The 20,131-nt window shown below is 40.2% G+C and overlaps 1 protein-coding gene across 1 annotated transcript in view; it reads left to right on the top strand.

The window, feature by feature from the left end:
• Window positions 1-5,758: 5,758 nt before the first annotated feature.
• DNAJC3 (DnaJ heat shock protein family (Hsp40) member C3) overlaps window positions 5,759-20,131 on the top strand; it is a 39,698-nt gene continuing 25,325 nt past the window's right edge. The window contains exons 1-4 of the mRNA XM_074911513.1: window positions 5,759-5,933; window positions 12,236-12,346; window positions 15,332-15,456; window positions 16,534-16,608. Of these exons, the coding sequence (XP_074767614.1) occupies window positions 5,852-5,933; window positions 12,236-12,346; window positions 15,332-15,456; window positions 16,534-16,608 (393 nt within the window). The 5' untranslated portion in view covers window positions 5,759-5,851. The remainder of the gene's footprint in view (window positions 5,934-12,235; window positions 12,347-15,331; window positions 15,457-16,533; window positions 16,609-20,131) is intronic.

Raw genomic sequence — 20,131 nt, 5'->3', positions numbered from 1 at the left:
CTCAGGGTCCTGATGCAATGTGTTAAGTGAAAAAATTATCTGCGTTGTTTTGTGGGATGGAGGAAGATGCCATACATGTTCTGCAAGATGTTTTGATTTGAGAGGACAGTGTAAAAACTGTCTTGGCAACTGAGGAATAGGCTCTTCAGTAATCTTTCTCCTACAGCACTCTCGGAGCGATACATACCAGTAATCATTAACTCTGGTGGAAAGATGACTTGAGTAGCATGGTACAGATATAAGTCTAGCCAGATTCTCAGTTTATTTAATCTTTTCCTTCCTGCCAACTCCCTCCACTGCACATTTTTCAGTTTTAATGCCTATAATAACTTTGATTCATTCAATCTTTTCACCACTTGGTTATCAGAAGAAGTTATTTAAATATATATTTTTATCACAGGGAAACAAAGCATTTAAAAGAAAAGAAAGGTAGGATGAGCCGCTCTCCTGTCTCCTATGTGCCACCTCCTTCATTCCAACACATGCCACCAGCTGTGATTAAACAGTTTGAAGAGACACTGCCCCATGTAGTTTAACAACTTTCATTTTCAAGTTTGGGTACTTCAGAGTGTTCTCCAACTAAATCTTCTTTTCTTCAAATAAAGCAGTTTCTCTTAAGGGTTTATCTTCATGCAACAAGTCTAGCTGGATTTTACTGAGATGGCCACACAGTTAATTTATCTTCCTTTCTCCCAAACATGGAGGGAATTCAACTTTAAACATCTGTAAACTCACTGATTGTGACTTGCATTTGCTTTACACATAGGTAGTATTGTAATAGTGTCCTGTCTGTCTTATTTATGGTGAACACCTAAGTCACATGCCAAGAACAACATCATGAACCTTTTTTCATTTCTTGGGTGAGTGTAACCTGAAATTTCTGTCTCATTTCTGATGACTTCTTGCCTTCTCATTATCTTCTTTCCCAGTATGTGAAGAATAAGGTAATTACAAGTACCACAGTTTTAGCACAGGGATACGTTCTTAATCATTCAAACCCCTTTCTTGACCTGCTGTAATTTACATATGGCCAAGAGTCTCAGGGTACACACTGCATACCTCTGTGTGATGAGGAGAGGGAAGGCTGCAGGCAGGACCTCAGCCAGGATGACTGCAATTCCCCTTGGCTCCGGCCATTCCTTTGTCATATGGAGTTGGACCAGGAGCCTTGTGGACACTCAGCAGAGCAACGCAAGTGATGTCAACCTCAGCCTGGCTCACTGTCTGCCGTAACTCAGCAGTCAGCACACCCCAGAGCTCTCTTGCTGAGCTTGGGATGCAGCGCTGAAACAGGACTCATACTTGCACTGCTTCCAGGTGGTCTGCAGCTCCAGGGAGGTCAGACATCCCTCTGCCAAGCCATTGGGTGCACCCCGTGAGCTCTACATAGCCAAGCTCGAGTTTGCACTCAGAAAAACATCCACTGTCCATTGTCTGACATGTAGTATTTAACTTTTTTGTATTTAGAAACCATTGATATAATTGGAAGATTAGGAAGCTCACTAAACACCAAAAATGAATCAAAGACTCAGTTTTTAACACTTAGAAAACTCTAGGTGAATTTTTAATGGCATACATTAGATATTGTTCTTCCTCTAGAAACTACATTGCACTTTTACTCTGACAGGAACACAAAAATTTTGTGGGCAAGAAGTAAACTCGATGAGAAAGGAAGATGAACCACCATCTCTCAGAACCTAAGTTACAAAGCATACAAGGGCAGTCTGTTTCCCCTTTCCTTTTTTTCCCAAACACCGTTAATCCTGATACTCAAAATTTAAGGGTGTGCCTTAGGACTCTGTGCCCCTTCAGGACTTTTCAGAGTCCTGGATTCAGCAGAACTCTAATTTCTGAAAACAAGGACATGAACAGTTTATCAAGATACTGGCCACTCTGTGGGATGTACACAAGCTCTTTGTTATCTTCCTTAGGTTGCACTTGTTTGTAGGCTGCTGTACTGAATGACAAAAAGGGTTAGCTGAAGCAAACCTGTGAGTGTGAGGGGAGGCAATGTGTATATATATATATATATAGAGAGAGAGAGAGATGATCTCTGCTTGGCCTCTGGACATCTGGTTGTAAGAGAGATGCAGGAAGCCTCATTTCCTCAGGCCGTCATTGCTGCATCAGCAAGGTGAATTTTATTGCCTTTTTGGACTGTTAGTTAGAGGATAAATGAAGACTGTTGATTCAGAGGTGGGTGCATAAAAGAGGATGCTAGATGGCATCACATGCCTGTGGCTTACATGCTTGTAAAAATGTGCGTGAGGAGTATTCTGTTGCTGAATGGCTTGAATAATTTCTTGAGAGACACGGGAAACTCCCACTTCATAGGAAGGAAGAGTATGGAGGTGTCTGCTGGAGCAGGCAGAGGTACAGTCGCACACATACATACTTACTCTGTCTTTGTACTCTTCATTCTCAGAAGTGTGAGCTTCGCAGACCTTAGTGTTCTGGCAGGACATAATATAGGAACAAACACTTTCAGTGATGACACAGTATTTTGTCAATGACAGTTTTCAGAGTCTTTAAAATCAAAGAGAAGATTGAGAGAAACAAAGAGATTGGAGTTATCATCCAGGTTTTAAACTTGGAGTTGAGCTGAGAAAAATATTTGTAATAAGTCATAGGTAAACCAAAAACAGTTTCAGGGAAATGAAAACTAGTTACGATAATAGGCTGCAAACAGAAAAAGAGGAGAATTCATTAATGTTAAAATTTGCCATATATTACTTCAGAAATATAACAATACTTTAATGCTTGAAGCAAAGTTTTTAAATTTAATTTCAGCGTAGAAATTGCACAGTACTATTTCATTTAACTCCAATGATAGGGAGGTACATAAGTGAGAATAAAAACGAGGTGTAAGTCTGAGAGACCTCTTAGAAGAAGCCCTGAGAATAGTATCTCTGTGTTATGATCGTCTCTTGCCTCCTCCTTTATTTTCATACTAGACTGTGCATGCAACATAACAGTCTGCTATAATGCTGCTTTTCCTGTATCAGGAAAATTTTGTGTGGGTTTGGAATCAAGATTATTAATTAAAATGTATTGCCAAGAACACCAGGGTCCTTCCGGGACCCTCTGTGTTGCCAATGTCTAATCCACACTTAGTGTATTATATCTGAGAAGACTTCTCGGTTAATAAATAGAAAATACAGATTTAACTACCTCCACCATATGTCACCGTATTCAGTTCACTGCCTCGACTAAAAGCAGACTAGCTTTAAGAGTCATTCCTTGCTGATTGCCGCCCTCTGCTGTTACTAGATATTTTACCAGCAGTAATTCAGAGAATTCCTTGGTTTTCTTTTGAGCACTTTGAACATTAGTCTTTGCCATCCACCCTTTCACTCCAAAACTCAGGACTGTTGAAGAAACTTCTTTATGATACCAGTCTAATTTAGACAAATCCCTTTGAAATACTTTTTACATTACAGCTGTATTGCTTTGCCATTTTTCAAATTCCAAGATATAGTTTGCATGCTATATAGGCATTTGTTTTTTTGATATTTCTCATCTTCCACTTCTGAAACTACACAAGGGAATATGTGTTAAAGAACTTTTTATCTCAGATTTATACTAATATCTAAATAATATATGTTTGGGGATCTATGATAATCAGGAATGGTCCTTAATGATTTATGGTCTCTTTCAAGAATTACAGTGTAATTCTATGTACCTGATGGCATTTCTAGCACCAAGTGACAGTGGCAAATGCTTTCTCTTTGAGCAGCTGAACTTGTAGTGTTGGTATTACACACTGTTCTCCACATTACTGTGTCAGCCTGAAATATTGACCTTGGCTCAGCATTTCAGGGCCAATGTCAAGATCCAAGGGCTCGTCAAACATCTACTTAAAATGATACTTGATGCGTTAATCACACTACTTTCATCCTGATTTAAGGGATTTGATGCTTGAACCTTTATGCTTGGTGTTCCAGTATGAGTTACTAAGTTTCCTCCAGATTTTTTTCTCCTAATCTCATTTTTAAGGGTCCATTGAATGTATTATCATCCCTAGCATTATTTTCAGTTATCTTAGGGAGCTGGAGATGTAAATTTCCCTTTCATATTCATTTCATCTGGCTTTGGTCTAATACTTTTTTCCTCAGGTAAATTAAAGGAATTAATCTACTGTAACAGTGATTGCATTCTGCTCAGTTCAATTTTAGGCTTTCATATTTTGTCTTATCCATAGTGCTATGGAGTTGTCATGTTCTTCCTCATGCTGACATCTTTAGAATGTCATCAGTTATTCAACTCACATCTATGACTTCTTAAATTATTTCAAGTTTTTATTTCTGAATGTCTTCTGCAGGTCAAATTTCAAGGTGATACCTTTGAAGCATCATCTTCCAAACGAAACACTGAAGAGGGGTAACTTTTCTCCAGTCTGATCTTTCAAAAAGGCTTGTAAATTATAATCATCTAGGGTGAGAAAGGTAATGTGACCAATGAAAAGGCATTTCTGTGGTAGCCAAATCAGACTTCAGCCTCAAGTTTTTTATTTTCTTGGCATATTTCTCCTGAGAACATAGTGGGTTTTTTCACATTGATCAAGTATAACATGCAATACATACCTAATATGAACTGTTGATCCAACAGTAGGCAGGTAATTTGAAATAACAAATGCCTAACTAGACACATACAAGATTAGTTTTTCTGTGGCAGCTAAGAAAAGACTATATTTTTATTAGGAAAAAAATGAAAAGATATCTCAAAAAAATACGCATTACATTGCAGGCGATCTTACACAGGCTTTGCTTTCAGTATACAGATCCAATATAGACTTTTAACTTGAAAATACTGCACTCTGTTAAGTCATATCACCAATTTTTCTGTGGTCTGGTAAATTCCTTAATACTTTTTTTTGCATGCCTGGAAGTCAGAGTACAGTTAAGGCCACGCTGACTATCTTGGCTTTGCTCTCAGTGGAAAAAAGGATTGGTGTCCCAGGGACAGTCAAGCACAGTTTGAAATCACACTTGCCATCCTCTCCTCTATGACTAGGGCAGACACAGCGATAAAGAACCAGGACCAACTTACTAGTGACTTACTGCTCAATTTTTCTTCAATTTGAGTAGTCGAGATACCATCTTTGAAGAATGAAGAATAACAGCAACCGTCACACCCCAAAAGGTGGCCCTTTATATTGTCAAACTCGGTCCGTTAGCCCCGAAGCCAGCCGTTTCAGCCCCCGGCTGGCCTGGGCCAAGCAGTCTGCGTCCTTCTTCCAGGCCTGCCGGCACCTGCAGAGCACCCTCAGACGGGCTAAACCCCTGCCTGCAGCAAAGCCCTCCTCGCCTCAGGAGAAGCCTGGCTGCGGTAGAAGGAGGTGGGCAAAGAGGCACAAGATGAAATACAGACTCAGATGAGGACACTTCAGCGTTTACCGTTGCGCTGAAGATCTGGAACCCGACACCCGACCCAACACACAGCCCACACCGCCCTGCCCAGTGAGGGCACCCCGCTGCGGGCGGTGGCGTCGCTCCGCTGTCCTGCGCATGCGCGGGGACGGGGGGGGACGGAGGGGGACAAGCCGCCCTAACGCGCAAGCTCAGTGGCGGCGGCGCCCCGCCCCCCCGTGCCGCGCAGGCGCAGACCCACCCCCCTCCCCCCCGGCCGCCGCCTCCTCCACCCGCGGAGGCGGGGCCCGGCGTCGCGCGGACGGGCGGACGGACGGGCCCTTCACGCCGTGTCCACGTTCGGCGAGCGCGAGGGGCGGGGGGGAGGGAGGACGCGCGCGCGGCGCAGCCAATCAGCGGCGCCCACGACCCTCCCCGGAGAAGTTGGAGCCGTTGGGCCGGGGCGCCGCCACTGTCGCCGCGGGCGTCGGGGGGCGGCGGAGATGGTGTCTCCCGCGGCCTCCGCTGGCCGCCTGGGCTCCGCGCTGCCCTTCCTGCTCGTGCTCCTCGACCTGCAGTACCAGGGTGAGGGCCGGGGGAGGTGCCCGCGTCTCCAGGGGCCGCGCGTGGGGGCTGTGAGGGCGCCGCGGGGGAGCTGCGGCCCGGCCCGGCCCGGCGGCTGTGTGGCCATAGGGGCGGCTGCCGCTTCCCTCCGCGGCCCGTCGGGACGTGGGGCGAGCGAGCCCGAGGCGGGGCTGCTGCTGGGCCCGCAGCGGTGCCCGGCTGGGGGGAGCCGGTAACCGATCGTCCTTCCTCCTTCTGGGCTGTCGTCGGCGGTCGCGCCGGTGGGGGGTGTTGGGGTGCCCGCCCGTGCTGTGGGGCAGCCGGTATAGACGGGCCGAGGTGCCGGTGGCGACCGGAGCGGATCCGGCGGGGCTGCGGCCTGCCCGTGGGGAGCCGGCGGGCCTGAGCTAAGGCGGTGCGCGGGGCGCCGGGGGGAGGCCGGGGGCCGACCTCACCGTGGTGGCGGGGCAGCCCCCGCGGGGTGTCCTGAGAGTGCAGTGTTGCTGGAAGGGGTGTGAGGCAGAAGGAGTTGCAGAACTGCCACCTCATCAAGGCTGTGGCGAAACGTGTGTAATGAGGGCACCGTCACTGCTTGCAACTTGTTTGGCTCTATCCGAATTCCTGGCGGTGCTGGCTAAGGTAGATTGATGGGTGCTTCGTTTTCCTTGGCTTGCTGGTAGGATGCCAACTAGTGTGAGGTCCTGAAAACGTCGTAGTGTCCTCGAGTGCAACTGTGTGACAGCATTGGGCAGTTCCGTAGTGGCCAGCTGAATTTCTCACTTTTGTATGTATTTTGTGTGGTTCCCAAGTTCAAAGGCTTTTTCAGTGGCCCTCCTCAGTCACAGATAATACTATTAGTATCAGGCCTGCAAATTCGCTGAGGCGTTTGACAGCGATGTTAAAGTTTTCTATGTTTCTGTCTTCTTGTGCATTATTTTGTTTTCGTTTTTTTCTCTCACCATTAGTATTTGAAGTTCAGCGAAGAAGTTTATCAGAACTTTGTGCAGACTATTTACTTTCAGAGTACGCTGTCAGCAACACCTGTATGCTCAAACTTTTATTCACAGGTTCCTGTTAAATTTATAACTTGTTTATACAATTGTGCATATAGTCAGAGTTTCATCCTAGAAATGTTCTTTAACTGGCAGTGGCAGACTGAAGTAGAACTGAAATTGTCAATAGTCAGAATAAGTCTGTAGATTTAAGACGGACCTGGGTTTGACATCAGTAATTCAGTTGATAAACTCAACTAATGAATACTTCAGCTGTTCGAGTGGCAACAGGAGCATACTGTGGCAGAGATGTTCTGTAGTATAAGACAACATACTGGGGTGTTGAATTGCTTTTTTTGATGTGTATTCTGGTAGTGTTAGAGGAAAAATAGTAACTGTGGTCAAAGTATACTTTTTTTTTTCCCCCTAAGATTGTGGCAGTGATGCTCCTGCTAAAGATTCTTTATTTGGAGTTGCCAACTTATTTCAAATATATGATTTAATGGCTTGTGGACTTACTAAAGTCCTATTTCCTAATTTGGGGTATATTTTTCTTCAGTTAAAGGTGTAGAGTAATAGAATGAAATGTGATGGTTTTGGATCTTACTTACTGAACTTACTAATATCTTGGTTCATGAGTTCATTTTCCAGAGTATGTAGTCAGGGAATTTAGGGAGGTTACATTATTTAAGTATCTGGATTTTTTTTCCCCCCAGTATTACTTTGAACTTAGAGGTGTTCATAATCACGTTTAAATTTGCATCTTGCTGTCTTGATTATAGAAGTCTGCCTTGGGCCATCTGATTCATGAATCAGTGGAATGGTCAGCCTGTATTAACTTTTCATCTTACAGCTGATATATGCGAATACTAATTTTTATCTGGCTGGTAAATGAGTTCAGTAAAAAGGTTTTTGAATGCTTGGTGATGTGGCAGGTGGATGTTCAGCCTTTACTATTGTGTTTCCTGAATTCCACCACTTCAAGTACCCCAACTTGTGCTGAATAAGCTCCTATTTGACACAAATCACCTCTTGGGAAGATCCATCTTTCATGGCTGTCCACGCTGTTCCTCTTTCCCCTCTTCTTCCTAGTAGTAAAAGAAAGGAAATGTAGTAAGAGGAAGAAACAGGCTTTGAGTATACAGAACTCAGTTCATTACTGTCAGACCACCAGGTTTAAGTGTTTCTCTCACTCCCACCCCCTATGCTGTGTGTTTCTGTGCTGAGTTTGAGAGGTTTTTTTACTCGCCCTGAATAGCAGAGGATACTTGGGGTGGTAGGGGGGTGGCTTTTTGATTTGCTGATCTTAGCTCTATTTACCAACTGTCTTTGTAAACGGAGGGAGTAAAAACTTGCTGGATGGGAGTTACACGTGGCTCAACTGGATGCTTTGAAGCTCCTTGTGAGCCTTTTTGTATTGCTTCTGAAACTGCTTGTCCACTTCTTTGTTCAGTGTTGTCCTTGACAGACACACATGCAAACACACATAAAAGCAAAGCCCAAACTTGTTTAAAAATAACAGCAAACTTAAGACTTACTACGTTAAACACAGGGTCATTCTGATCAAAAAATGCCCCAAAAGCAGGATCTCCCACTCAAATGACAAGACAATCTTCAAGCTCTCTTAGGCAACAACAAAACAAAATTAGATCATTGTAATAAAGACTAGTGACATGCATGTTTCTTCTTTGTCTTTCAAACAATTCTGTTTCTGGTACACAGTTGGAACTAATTCTGTTTATTTTCATAGTCCTGTTGCCCAGCTTGGGGACAAGATTTAAAAAAAAAAAAGTAGGTGGAAATTCTACGGGGGGCGGGAAGAGGAATGTGTAGACAACTGTAAAATCTTGAAACTGTTTTCAAGTTGGAAGGCTTCCTTAAGCTTTTTACACTGTGGATATGGCTGATTATATGAGAATGTAGTTGAAGTTTGTATACCTAGGTACCCACATATTAGTACCAATTATTCTAATAAAACAGAAGTCCTATCAGGAAGTTATAATTAATTTGAAGTGAGTGTATTTAACTGGAAAAACAGGTTAGCTGCACCTGCTTATCTTTCCTGTGCCTTCTGACTGACTTCCTTTGAGTCCTCAGGGTTTGTACCAGTTCTTATCTAGGAGTAGTTTGGGGTGGTTTTATTTGTTGGGGGGGTTTGGGTATTTTTTTCACTCTTCCACTCTTGCATCAGTGCAGGGACTACAGACTCTGAATTTATCCAGAATATCTGATGTGATTTGACAGCTGGGGCTCTTGTGTGTGGTTTTCCAAGGTCATTGGTGAATAGGTAACAATTAGGCTTTAGACAATATTCAATATTCATATCCATAATATTCAAATTATAAATCAAATATATATCCATAATATTCAAATTAAAATACTTTGAAGTTTTAAAAATAAATAGTATGTGTACATATCCCTTGTATAAATTTAGTTTCTTGCTGGAGCATACAAAGCTTCTTCAGCTGTAGTGCTGGGCCTTTGGTATCCAGCTCACTGATGTCTGTCTGGCTGTTGGAAACAGCACAGCTCTGTGGGGTGTGTTTTGTTTGGTTTGGTTTTTTTTTTCCGTTGAACTTAAGACCTTATGTTCATTCCCAGACCAGAGAGGGAATAGGTACCAAATAGGTTACACAGAATTTGAGTCCTTAGACTCTTCTGCCTATGTTAACAGTTTTTACATGTCTACTGTGGGGTGGTTTATTTAGAGCAATTGTTTGCTTACAGCCAGAAAATCAAAAAGCAATAGATTTGTATGGATAAACAGCCCAACTATCAGGTCAGTGTACTGGCTTGTGCTCCCAAGTAGTTATGGTGTCACTTTTCATCATGGTTACACTGACTGTATAGACTGCTTCTGGAGATTCCCACTTCAGTTTATGATGTTCAGCAACTTGTAGTGCCAAGTTTTAATGTATGTCTAGTATAATTAGTCCTGTTCTGCAGGGAACCTACAGTCTTTCAGATTGCCTTATTTCTCTGTGTTGATTTTGCATTTGTTTCTCACCTGTTTACTATCAATGGTCACCTTTTAAATTTCCTTTATTATTTTCAGTATTTTAAGAGAAAAAGATGGCTCTCCTGCCTAAAGTATTATGTAACCGTACTTAACATAACATGTATGTAAGACACTGAATTGTATAGATGTTTCTTACTGTGGAAAATCTATTCTTGGAGCTTTCCTGGTGTGACTGACTGTGGAACAAGGGCACTCCTTCAGATGCTTGAGACTGTGAAAATTGAATGCCATGTTTAGGTGGATGAAAGGTTTCATCAGAGAGTAGTTTACAGCCTACTTCTAGGATACTGCTCCAAACTGACAAGTTTTGAAAGATTTGAAATACTAATAGGTGGGGAGAGACAGGAGGGATGAAGGTTAAGATTTCTTCGTTTCAGCTCATGTTGAATACTTCTCTGTTTATGGTTTAATATCTGATTTGTTGCTAGTATACTTCAAAAGTCAGGGAAATTTGTGGGTTTGTTTTCCAGTTTTGTTTTGTTTTTGTTGTGGTGGGTTTTTTGTTGGTTTTTTCCAATGCATGCTTTCTCATTTTAGAGGACATTAGACTACTCAGACTTTATTCTTTGACATTTTACTTCTTCACTAGCTTAAAGCTTTGATAATCATTTGTCTGATAATTGGACATTCACGTAAAAGCTGCCTTGAAATAGAATACTGTGTGAGAAGAGATTAGTCAAGACTTCTCTACTATTAGTGGAGCTATTTATATTTTATTAAGAGCTATACATATCTAGAATTTATTTTAAAATGTATAATTTAATAAGAGCCCAAATTGACTATATGATAAGAAACTACTATTTTAACTTAATCTATTTAAACAAACAAAAAAAAATACTGACTGGAAATTTGGGGCTTATTTTATAAAATAATTTCCATTAATTAAAAAAAGGAATTTGTTTACCGTCATTGTTCTAAAGCAGATAATTGAATTGAAGCCTTTGAATTCAGGAAACTGTATTATTACCAATCTTTTAGCAGATAGAGCTTTTTCCAGTGCATACAGAAGGCATTTTGTTCATTTTAATATGGACAGCTCAATGATTTTCTTATATTGTGGAATTAAAATAATCATTATCTGTATTAAGGAGTAGGAAGGAGAATTAAATTACAATCCCAGGTGCTTAGAGCTCCTAGTTCTAAAGCCTTGATGGCTTGGTGATCAGAAATTACTGTTCGTTCATTACAAATACTTAGTTTAATCACCTTTCAGTGTGAGAAGTTTTGATACCCTTCCCTTCAATCTGGGTAGTATAATGTTTTTATTCAGACTCTTTAAGAAACGACTTTCATACTAAAGATTAACTCAAGGACCTGTCTGAACTAGCTTGATACAAAACCTGAATGAAAGAAACTGATTCCTAGTAATTGTATTTCATTGTTTTCTAATGTAAGGTATTTTGGGTTTTAATACATTACCTTGCTTAAATTTATGTTTAGGGTATACTCTTAGAAAATTGTTTATAGTGCGAAAGTTTTAATAGTCATAAACTGACAAGTTGCAGTGAAATTCTGTCCTGATTGGAAGAATGCTGGAAGCATTACTAATGAAAAACCTCTGTGGTTGAATTGATGTACGGGTACAGCACGTTCTTGCACTCTGCTGCTCACTTCTCAACAGTAGTCTTTCCCTGTTGGTTGATCAGTAATAATTTATTAGCTTTAAATTAAAACTGACGCCTCAAAAACATACAACTTTAGTATGACTTTCATACTACTGGTTAAAGGAAAAGGGAGTGAGAATTTTGTTTATATCAAAACTTGTGCTCTGGAAATAGTTTGCCTTGCAAATAATAAAGATGAGACAGAAGTGCAGTCGATGAGAGGCGGATCTGTGAAGTAGCTAACAGTTCTCAGTGGATTCCTAAGTAATCAGTAGGGTCATGAAATTTAACTTAAAGCCTTTTTATGTTTGCTATGTGCTCATTATGAGTGTTTTTCCAGATTCTTTTGAAATTGAAAACCCATATAGAAATGTATTTTGTCAAACTTTTTATAGTTGATGTATAAATCTTGATGTGCGGAAGTACGTTACTACTAAACGTATAGAACAGGAATAGAAATGCATATTTGGCACGTTCTCACAATGTGGTGCTTTACAGTGTTTATCGATGTACTTTGACATCCATTTTTAGGACAGGGAAGACATGCTTCATGTTTATTAGGCTGCAGGTTATTTTGATACAGGAAAATGTGGCTTCTGCCTCAACATCAATAACTGTAATCTGTATTGTGTTATCACTGTGCCTTTGGTTTAATCAAACTGGTCATTCTAAACCTTGGTTATTTTTTTTTGTTTGTTTTTCTTTAAGGAGCTGAATGTGGTATAAATGCGGAAGTAGAAAAACAGCTTGAAATGGGAAAGAAGTTATTGGCTGCTGGACAGCTAGCAGATGCTTTGTCTCACTTCCATGCAGCTATAGGTATGTATCTCAGGAAAGTGGCTCTTGCACTGAAATGCCTTTGGATGTTTTGGTGGGGTTTTTTTGTATTTGCTTCATTAAATATCCTGCTGTCTTGCAAATTGATTCCATGAGTCACAGAAATTGGGGCACCTTTATGCAGTAGTTTGGACAGGAGCCAGCAGAGATGCAGTAGAATACTTATGCTTTGATTTCAGTAAAAGAAACTCTTAAATTAACTACATGATACATGAATACAAAGTCACTGCTGTTCTGCAAGCTAGCTGTATGAAAGCAATTATAATGGACTGTGGTATCGTTTGATGAGATATTGCCTGTATCTAATAACATCAAGATTAGGTTTTATCTTTATGAAGTTTTTCGAAGTATGTCCTTGAAAGGTTGAATTTATCCATGCTTTCTTCGCTCTAGCACTGTAAAAAATTCGGTGTTTAAAATAGTCTTTTTTTTTTTTTAATTAAATCTTGAAGTGATTGATACTTCAGTGAAACAGATGCTACAGGTTTGAGATACTGATCTGCCGCTGTCTTATACTCAAATAGTGAGTGAGTTCTTGTTTTGGTGTTCTGCATTTTCAACAAACTGCGATGTTAAGTGTTTGTTCTATTAATTTTAAAGTAATTTTGCTGGTTAAATTCCTTTAATTGGAGTGTAGAGACAGACAGCACCAGTAAAGAGCAGCGTCCATTAACGCTACAGTTTCTCACTTGTGTGGTGTTTTGGGGTTTTCTTAAAGTTGTTGGACTTTATCATAATGTGTACAAGTGCATCATTTTCTCCATGAGAACAACAATACCAAGTTGTTACACATTAATAAGTCATACTATTTAGACTTTTCTACTTATGCCTTGGTCTAACTGATATGTAACTGAAATATCTGCTGATTCTAAATTAATATTTTCTGCGCGTTCTCAGATCAACTTCCCTTATATAAAGGGGGGGGGGGGGGGAAGCAGATCTTCCTCTTTTTATGTGCTAAGGAAGCTTCTCATTGCAGCAAGAGGCGGTCTGTTACTCCTTTTGCCTTGTGTGTTGCTGCCAAAGCACTCCTTTGGAATCTGAGCAGGGTTAGTGTTACAGTATGGTTTATTCCTTTATTGTTGGTTGGCAAGCTTTACCTTAGATTTGATGAAAAGTCCAGTTCAGTCTGTGGTGGTGCAAAGGCAGCAGGGGTGTGAGGTGGGATGGGCAGTGAGGTGCCTCCATGGGGTGAAACTCAACTTTGCCAACAGCACTCAAGCACCTGATAGAACTACGGTGTGACCACCTCTGTTGTGACTTTGATAGGATTCTTAGTTGGATGTTGATTGCCTAAACTTTCATCAGATTTCTTTTTCTTCTTTTTATTTTGCCTTTTTGAAATTATTTTAACCACAATTTGCCTACTGTGTTTGTAGAGGAGGGTAGAGGAAATTTCTCTAATCCTTTTTTTGCCTGTACCGCATTATTTTAGACTGTGAGGTAAATGGATCTTTTTGTCTTGCCTCAGCCACCAATTTTTTTTTTTTTTTTTTTTTTTGCAAACATATAAAATAGAAGCAAGCTACTGTCCATTTCTTCTCTCTTCAGATTTTCAACTCTTTCTTCAATCTTGTCAGGTTGATGGCTTACGCCTTCTCTCTGGGTAAATGTCAATTACCGTTCATTACTGTTACTGGGGAGTTGAGACAAAACTATTCTGTCAGAAAGATCATCATATGGTGCTGGAACATGCTTTCTAGGTTAGCTTTTTCCTATCTTTCGTCCTTTGTGTATTAATAAAATTCCTTAATTTCAGCTGTTGATTTGTGCCTACTCTACACAGCTGTATGCAGTAGGACTTCCTTTTATTAAAGGTAGTAACATTTGAATTTACTTGATGTTCATAATGCTGGCATGCTGGGTGGCATATAGCATGGGAGTTATTTGGGTGCTGGATGTTGGCATTTCCACAGCCAAGACGTTGTAGAGAAAGGGTGCATATACATTTTCCAGTGAGAACTGAACTAATGTTTTGGTGATGGAAGTGGCCAGTTATGAAATTTTGTTACTGATCATAACATTTTCAGCAATACTGTTTGTTCATTTATTTTAAGCTTAATTTTAACCTCAAATGAGGTGAGGAAGAGAAATACTTGTTTTATTCCTTAGATATAGATGTTCTTGTCTACAAATTCTTGATTGAGCATTATGTTTCAGCACAGTAAAAAGTTTACTGTCTTCTACTGCATATGGTTGTTTGGGTGGTCTGAGTTAGCCCTCCTTGAGAGCCCACAATAACTGTCACATGTTTCTTTGAAATACTGCATAGAGAACAATATTAAGAAAATTCTTCTTGGTTTCAGAGACTGATGTTTGGCTCCTGGAAGGGTGTACATATATATGCTAGCCTATAGAATGTTAAAGTTGCTGGATCTTAGAAGTTTGACAGGCAGACAACATGGAATATGTGAGCCTTGAAATTAGTCTTCAGGTTTTAATAATGTATGTGCATTTGTCTACTGTTAAGAGGGGATGTTGGTGCCCACTTTAATATTATAGAAAGAAGTTGCTGCTGCTTCAGTGGATGGTGTGTTTATGTGTCCGTGACAACATTAGACTAACACATTGGTCATTTGGGGATTATTTGTTTGCATCCTAGATCATGGACAGGGACTGGGATGGAGAATGATGAATTAACATTCTTTCAAATGTAGGCCTGCGCTTGGAGGTACAGAGTTAATATGTAGTGGCTGTCTTCCTGTACAAAGCTGGGCATATTTCACCTTCAGTACTCTTAATTATTTGGCATTTACTGTGTTTTCTGTAATCTTTATTATTAAATAATCAAACTGTGTAGAAAACACTGCTTGGATAATGTTACAAATGTTATGTTTTATTGATCAATACCTTTTTTTCCAGTGGCTTAAAAGTCAGATAACATATTCTTAGTCATTACAGTTTTTCTGTACCCAAAGTTTCAGTTGCTTTGCAATAGTATTCTGATTATTTTTTGTTCACTTGCAGAGGGAGACTCTGATAACTACATTGCTTATTACAGAAGAGCCACAGTGTACTTGGCCATGGGCAAATCTAAAGCAGCAATTCGTGATTTAAGTAAAGTGGTTGAACTGAAGCAGGACTTCACATCAGTAAGTGTTACTGGAATTGAAAATTGTTCAAGCGTAAAACATACTTTGAAGAAGGTTGTTTTTTCAGATTTTGCTAAACAGAAATGGAAAATACATTATCACTCTGAAGGCTTTAAATAGGATAAAATAATAGCAATGGTGTATGTGCTTGAACTTGTAACTATACTGAGTACAGTCTAGCCAGTTATTCTGACAACTAATAGTAGTTTTATTAGGCCCCTCATGGATTTGTGCTAAACACTTTCCTTCTCTCACTTGTGGTTATTCTCAGTCACCAAGGCTATGACCTCTGAGGTGGAGGGGGATGTGTGTGTGTGCACAGATGCCTCTCTTTTTCTTTTGTCTTAATCAGCATTTGATTTGACTCATCTCTTCACTGCAGGAACTGTCCTAATCTCACTGTTTCTTCCTATGGGATTGTTACAAGTTCTGATTTACTTGCCCCTTTCTCACCACTACATTCTGTATGTGGAGACTGCCTTGCTAGTTGGAAAAGGGAGACAAGAATAAGATGGGAGAGGACTTCAGCATCAGTCTCCATGGGCAGGGGCATGTCCTGTATCACTTACAATGAAGGAGAAAATACTAAGTTCATCACTGCATGAAAATATTATTATCATAAATCAAAATCTTCTAAATCATTAACTTGTCTTTTTACGTAGCTTCTATTATTCTGAAAGTTTAGTGGAAGAATTATACATGGGAAGTGTTTATTATTTATTCTAATTTCTTAAAACCTATAAGCAGTTCTAATCAGGAAAGTGGTGTAAGGTAAACACTCACTTTGTTTTGTGCAACTCTTCAAATGACTTCTTTCCATGAGTTGCAGCTGCTCACAAAAACTGTGACTGCTTTTTGTCTCTCAGTTCTGGTGCAGAGTGATCCTTTACCATCTAAGAGGCCTCATAAAAACATTGTCAAATGGAGAAAACAGAGTAGATGTTGTAATCTCTGTTTCAGCTTGTTAGCTGTAGTAAATGAAACTTTTTTTCGCCCCTACTGAAGGAAACTGAAGCTTATGTTCATACTTTGCTGAATTCCAATTTGGAAATCAAAAGAAATTATGTTTCATTTCAGGCAAGATTACAGAGAGGACACTTACTGCTCAAGCAAGGAAAATTTGATGAAGCAGAGGATGACTTCAAAAATGTGGTAAGTTGGAACTACACTGCTTATAAGACCAGGTTCTGAGCCAAGGTCTCATCTCAGTTCTGATGTTCTAGAGCATATGTGTACATATTACTTGAGTTTGTCTTTCCTGTTCTTTAAAGGTATTGTACCTAATCTACCTTGTATGAATAAATGACTGATAAAAGTTGCAGTTCAGTGATGAAGGTGAAGGCAGAAGGTGTTGCGTGAACTAGCACAGCACTTTGAAAAGTCTCTTTTGCGTGCCTGGCAGTTGATAATCTCTGCTCGATGATGCCTATACTAGGGATCAGTCTTGGTTCACAAAGAAATGATAAGTAACATGGGATTCAGAGTACGTAATTGAACCCTGCTCTATATCACTATATTCAGGTCACCCTGGGAAGTCACTAGGGGCCTCATGGATCAACCTTTGATGGTTCCTATATCTTTTCACTAACTGCAGAAAGATCCCAGGCTCTTAATTTAGGTACTGGGCTGTTAAAATCAGAGAATTTCAGTGGCACGCATCTGTGTTTTTTCTCACCTGCAGAGGAGTTCTCTGTCTTTCATGAATGTGTTGACAATACCTTATTCATGATCAGGAATTGCCCAGAGTTTCCATATAAACACAGTTGGATATTACCCACCTAAAACTCACTTGGGTTGTTTTTTGTTTGATGGTGATTTTGTGCATTTCAGCCTTACGCTACAAAAATAAACTGATTTAACCCCAGAACAAAATTCCTTAGAATATGTGAAACTCTATTCCCTCTGTTGCACAAAATTTCTATAAGCTTAAGAATAAATAGAATTAGTTCTTCCTCTTGCTTTGAACAGCTTGCATGTCCCTTATGCCAAAATAAATAGAATTTGCAAGTGAAACTGATGGTGTCTTGTTGACGTTCTTTCTCCATGATGGAGAAAGCAGTTCTGTCTTGCAGATTACAGATGTTTAATGGAAATCTTACTCGTGAGTATGTATGACAAAAACAGAGCAGTTCTACTGTACTCTCTGCAGGGCAGCTGGGAGGAATGGCTCTTGCAGCTATCAATACTGGACAGTCTTTTGTTTGTAGCGAAGCTGCAGTAGCTTATTCTGAAATTCATGTAGCAGTGTCTCCTCTGGCTGCTGCTGCTTCCTCAATAAGTTTCTTAGGAGTGTGTGGTCTGCAGTTGCATGTCTGATTGCAGTTCAGTGCTGCTGTTTGCAAACGTGGGAGAATGTCATTCAGCTCTGATGAACTGAGGACATAGTTGCTGCAATAGCAATTACGTGATGTCAGTGTTGATTCTGAGTTTGTATATGCATCTTTCTGCAGTTACTGTTTCTTGAAGTATTGTTTAATGCTACACATGGAAATGTTTCTTCAGCCAGCTGTCAAGTAGCTTGCCCCTCTTCCAAAGCAGCTGCAAAAATTTAGATTGCTGCCTTTGGTCTTTCAGATAGTTTCAGTCTTCAGTCAAGTTTTAAATCCAGAGTGGAACAAAGCTGATTTTAAAAGATACTATATTGGTCCTAAATCTTAGTTCCAGTTTCCTTGGTTCTGTGAAAAATAGTGCCTGTGTACTTAGAGAATATGGCAAGCAGTATCTTGTGAAGAGCATAGTTTTCAGTTAAGTACAGTATATTCAAGCAAAATAAACTATTATTAAAGTAATCCTTTGTAATAGGTCACTTTATTTATATGGGGAAGAGGATTAAGTTATCCTGTGTACCTTGAATCTTTTAAGTAGAGTACATATTTATTTGAGAAATTACCCTTGTTTTCTTCTAAATCTTTCAGATAGTCAGTCTGATTATTCTACCAGTTCTTTGTGTCTAAAAGATCTAGTATACTCTGGCAGTATGTTTGCATTTAAATATGAAATTCAATTTAATCTCAAGATGAGAGGAAGTCAGTCACAATACTGTGAGATGTGTTAACGTTCTGTGTTTCTCTGTTTTTGTTTTTTTTTTTTTTGTTAATGAGGGGACGAGAGAAGGAGGAAGGCTCTTAGGGCTTGAATAGCTTTCTAAATGATTTCAAGACTTTTACATCCAGATGCTGTCTTCGCTACCAGAAGAGATAGGGGCAAGGTAAATAGTAGCCACTAGGAAGCTTTGACTCATTGTAAGTCAGTGGTCAAGAAGCCAAAGGAAGTAGTACCTTGAAATGAAAGTTCCTTCTATTGCTAGGGTAGATACAGCACAAATAAATGCCAGTGGGATCTTAATAGCTTTTAGGCTGGAATTTAGTTGTGGATTGGATACCTAAAATTGTGTGTTTTACATGTGAACAGACTATGTAATCTATGATTCTGCTTTTTAGCTGAGTAAATGTAGTCAGGATCTGAACAGCCCTCTATCATCTCACTTTCTTGGCTGGGTGTCAGCTAACCAGAATGCTTTTGTTCTAGGTAAGCATGTAGCACATCAGCAAACTTTGGTGTCCAAATCTGGAGCTACACTGGAGAAAAGCTTGGGCCATCCTGCATTAGTAGTGCATAGGCTCTAAATCTGCAGTCACTGTAAGTCAGTAGACGTGCAGCAGTCTGGTCATATGTTTGAGTCTGTAGAAGTTGAGTATCACGGAAGGATGGAGTGGAAATGCGGTATTTAAAAACCAAAATAAAACAAACCTCTGCCCCATCCATCCCCCTTCACTGAAAGGGAATTCATAATTTGAAGAGAAGTCCACTTTCTTTCCTGTGCAGGGTTTCAGAACATTACCTTGAATAGGTGGTCCTGAGGGTGTCACATGCTTACAGAAATTACTTGTGGGGTGTTAAATGTTGTGGGGTTTTGTTTGTTTTTTTTACCTTCAGTTTTAAGTTTTTTCCTGAGGAAATAGTTATGTAGATGAGATGGGCTTTCTGCTGGTAAAGCCATCCTTCTTTGAAGTAGATTTTATGGCCTTGAATGACAGTAGATGTGTAATCGCTTATGTGATTTTGCACAAGACGTTGTTTGGGTCAGGTGTTGACTTCAAGGGAGCAGATGAGATTTGAAAATATTCCCCACTTTGGAGCTGGAGGAACCAGGTCAGGGTATAGGAACTAAGGAGAGTAATTTTACTTGGTCTACTCAAGGACAGACATGTACAAGTGAGATGGTTTGTAATTCCCTGTATGACACTTGCATTAAGTGTCAGTGTCACCAGTGTTGCTTTCCATGCCTACCAGAACTGCAAGGTGACTGTTGTGGCCAGCAGCCAAATGCCGTGCAGCTGCTTGCTCCTCTTCCTCAGGGAGTGAGGGAGAGAATTGGAGGGGTACAGGTAAGGAGACTCATAGGTTGAGATAAAAACAATTTAGTAATTGAAATAAAGTAAAATTTTAATTATAATAGTAGTAGTAATAGAAAATATAAAGGAGTGATGCACAATGGGATTGCTCACCACCTGCTAACCGATGCCCAGCCCATTCCTGGCTAGTCATTCCCTAGAAAAGAGAGAATCCTGAAACTATCCTGGAAGTGAGTCTGAGCTTTCTGATCAACCCCCATCTATCTACTGAGCATGATGCTATATGATATGGAATATTCCACTGGCCAGTTTGGGTCTGT

This window comes from Athene noctua, chromosome 1, assembly GCF_965140245.1.
Source record: "Athene noctua chromosome 1, bAthNoc1.hap1.1, whole genome shotgun sequence".
In the NCBI taxonomy this organism is placed as follows: domain Eukaryota; kingdom Metazoa; phylum Chordata; class Aves; order Strigiformes; family Strigidae; genus Athene; species Athene noctua.
This window is presented reverse-complemented; position numbering and strand designations above follow the sequence as displayed.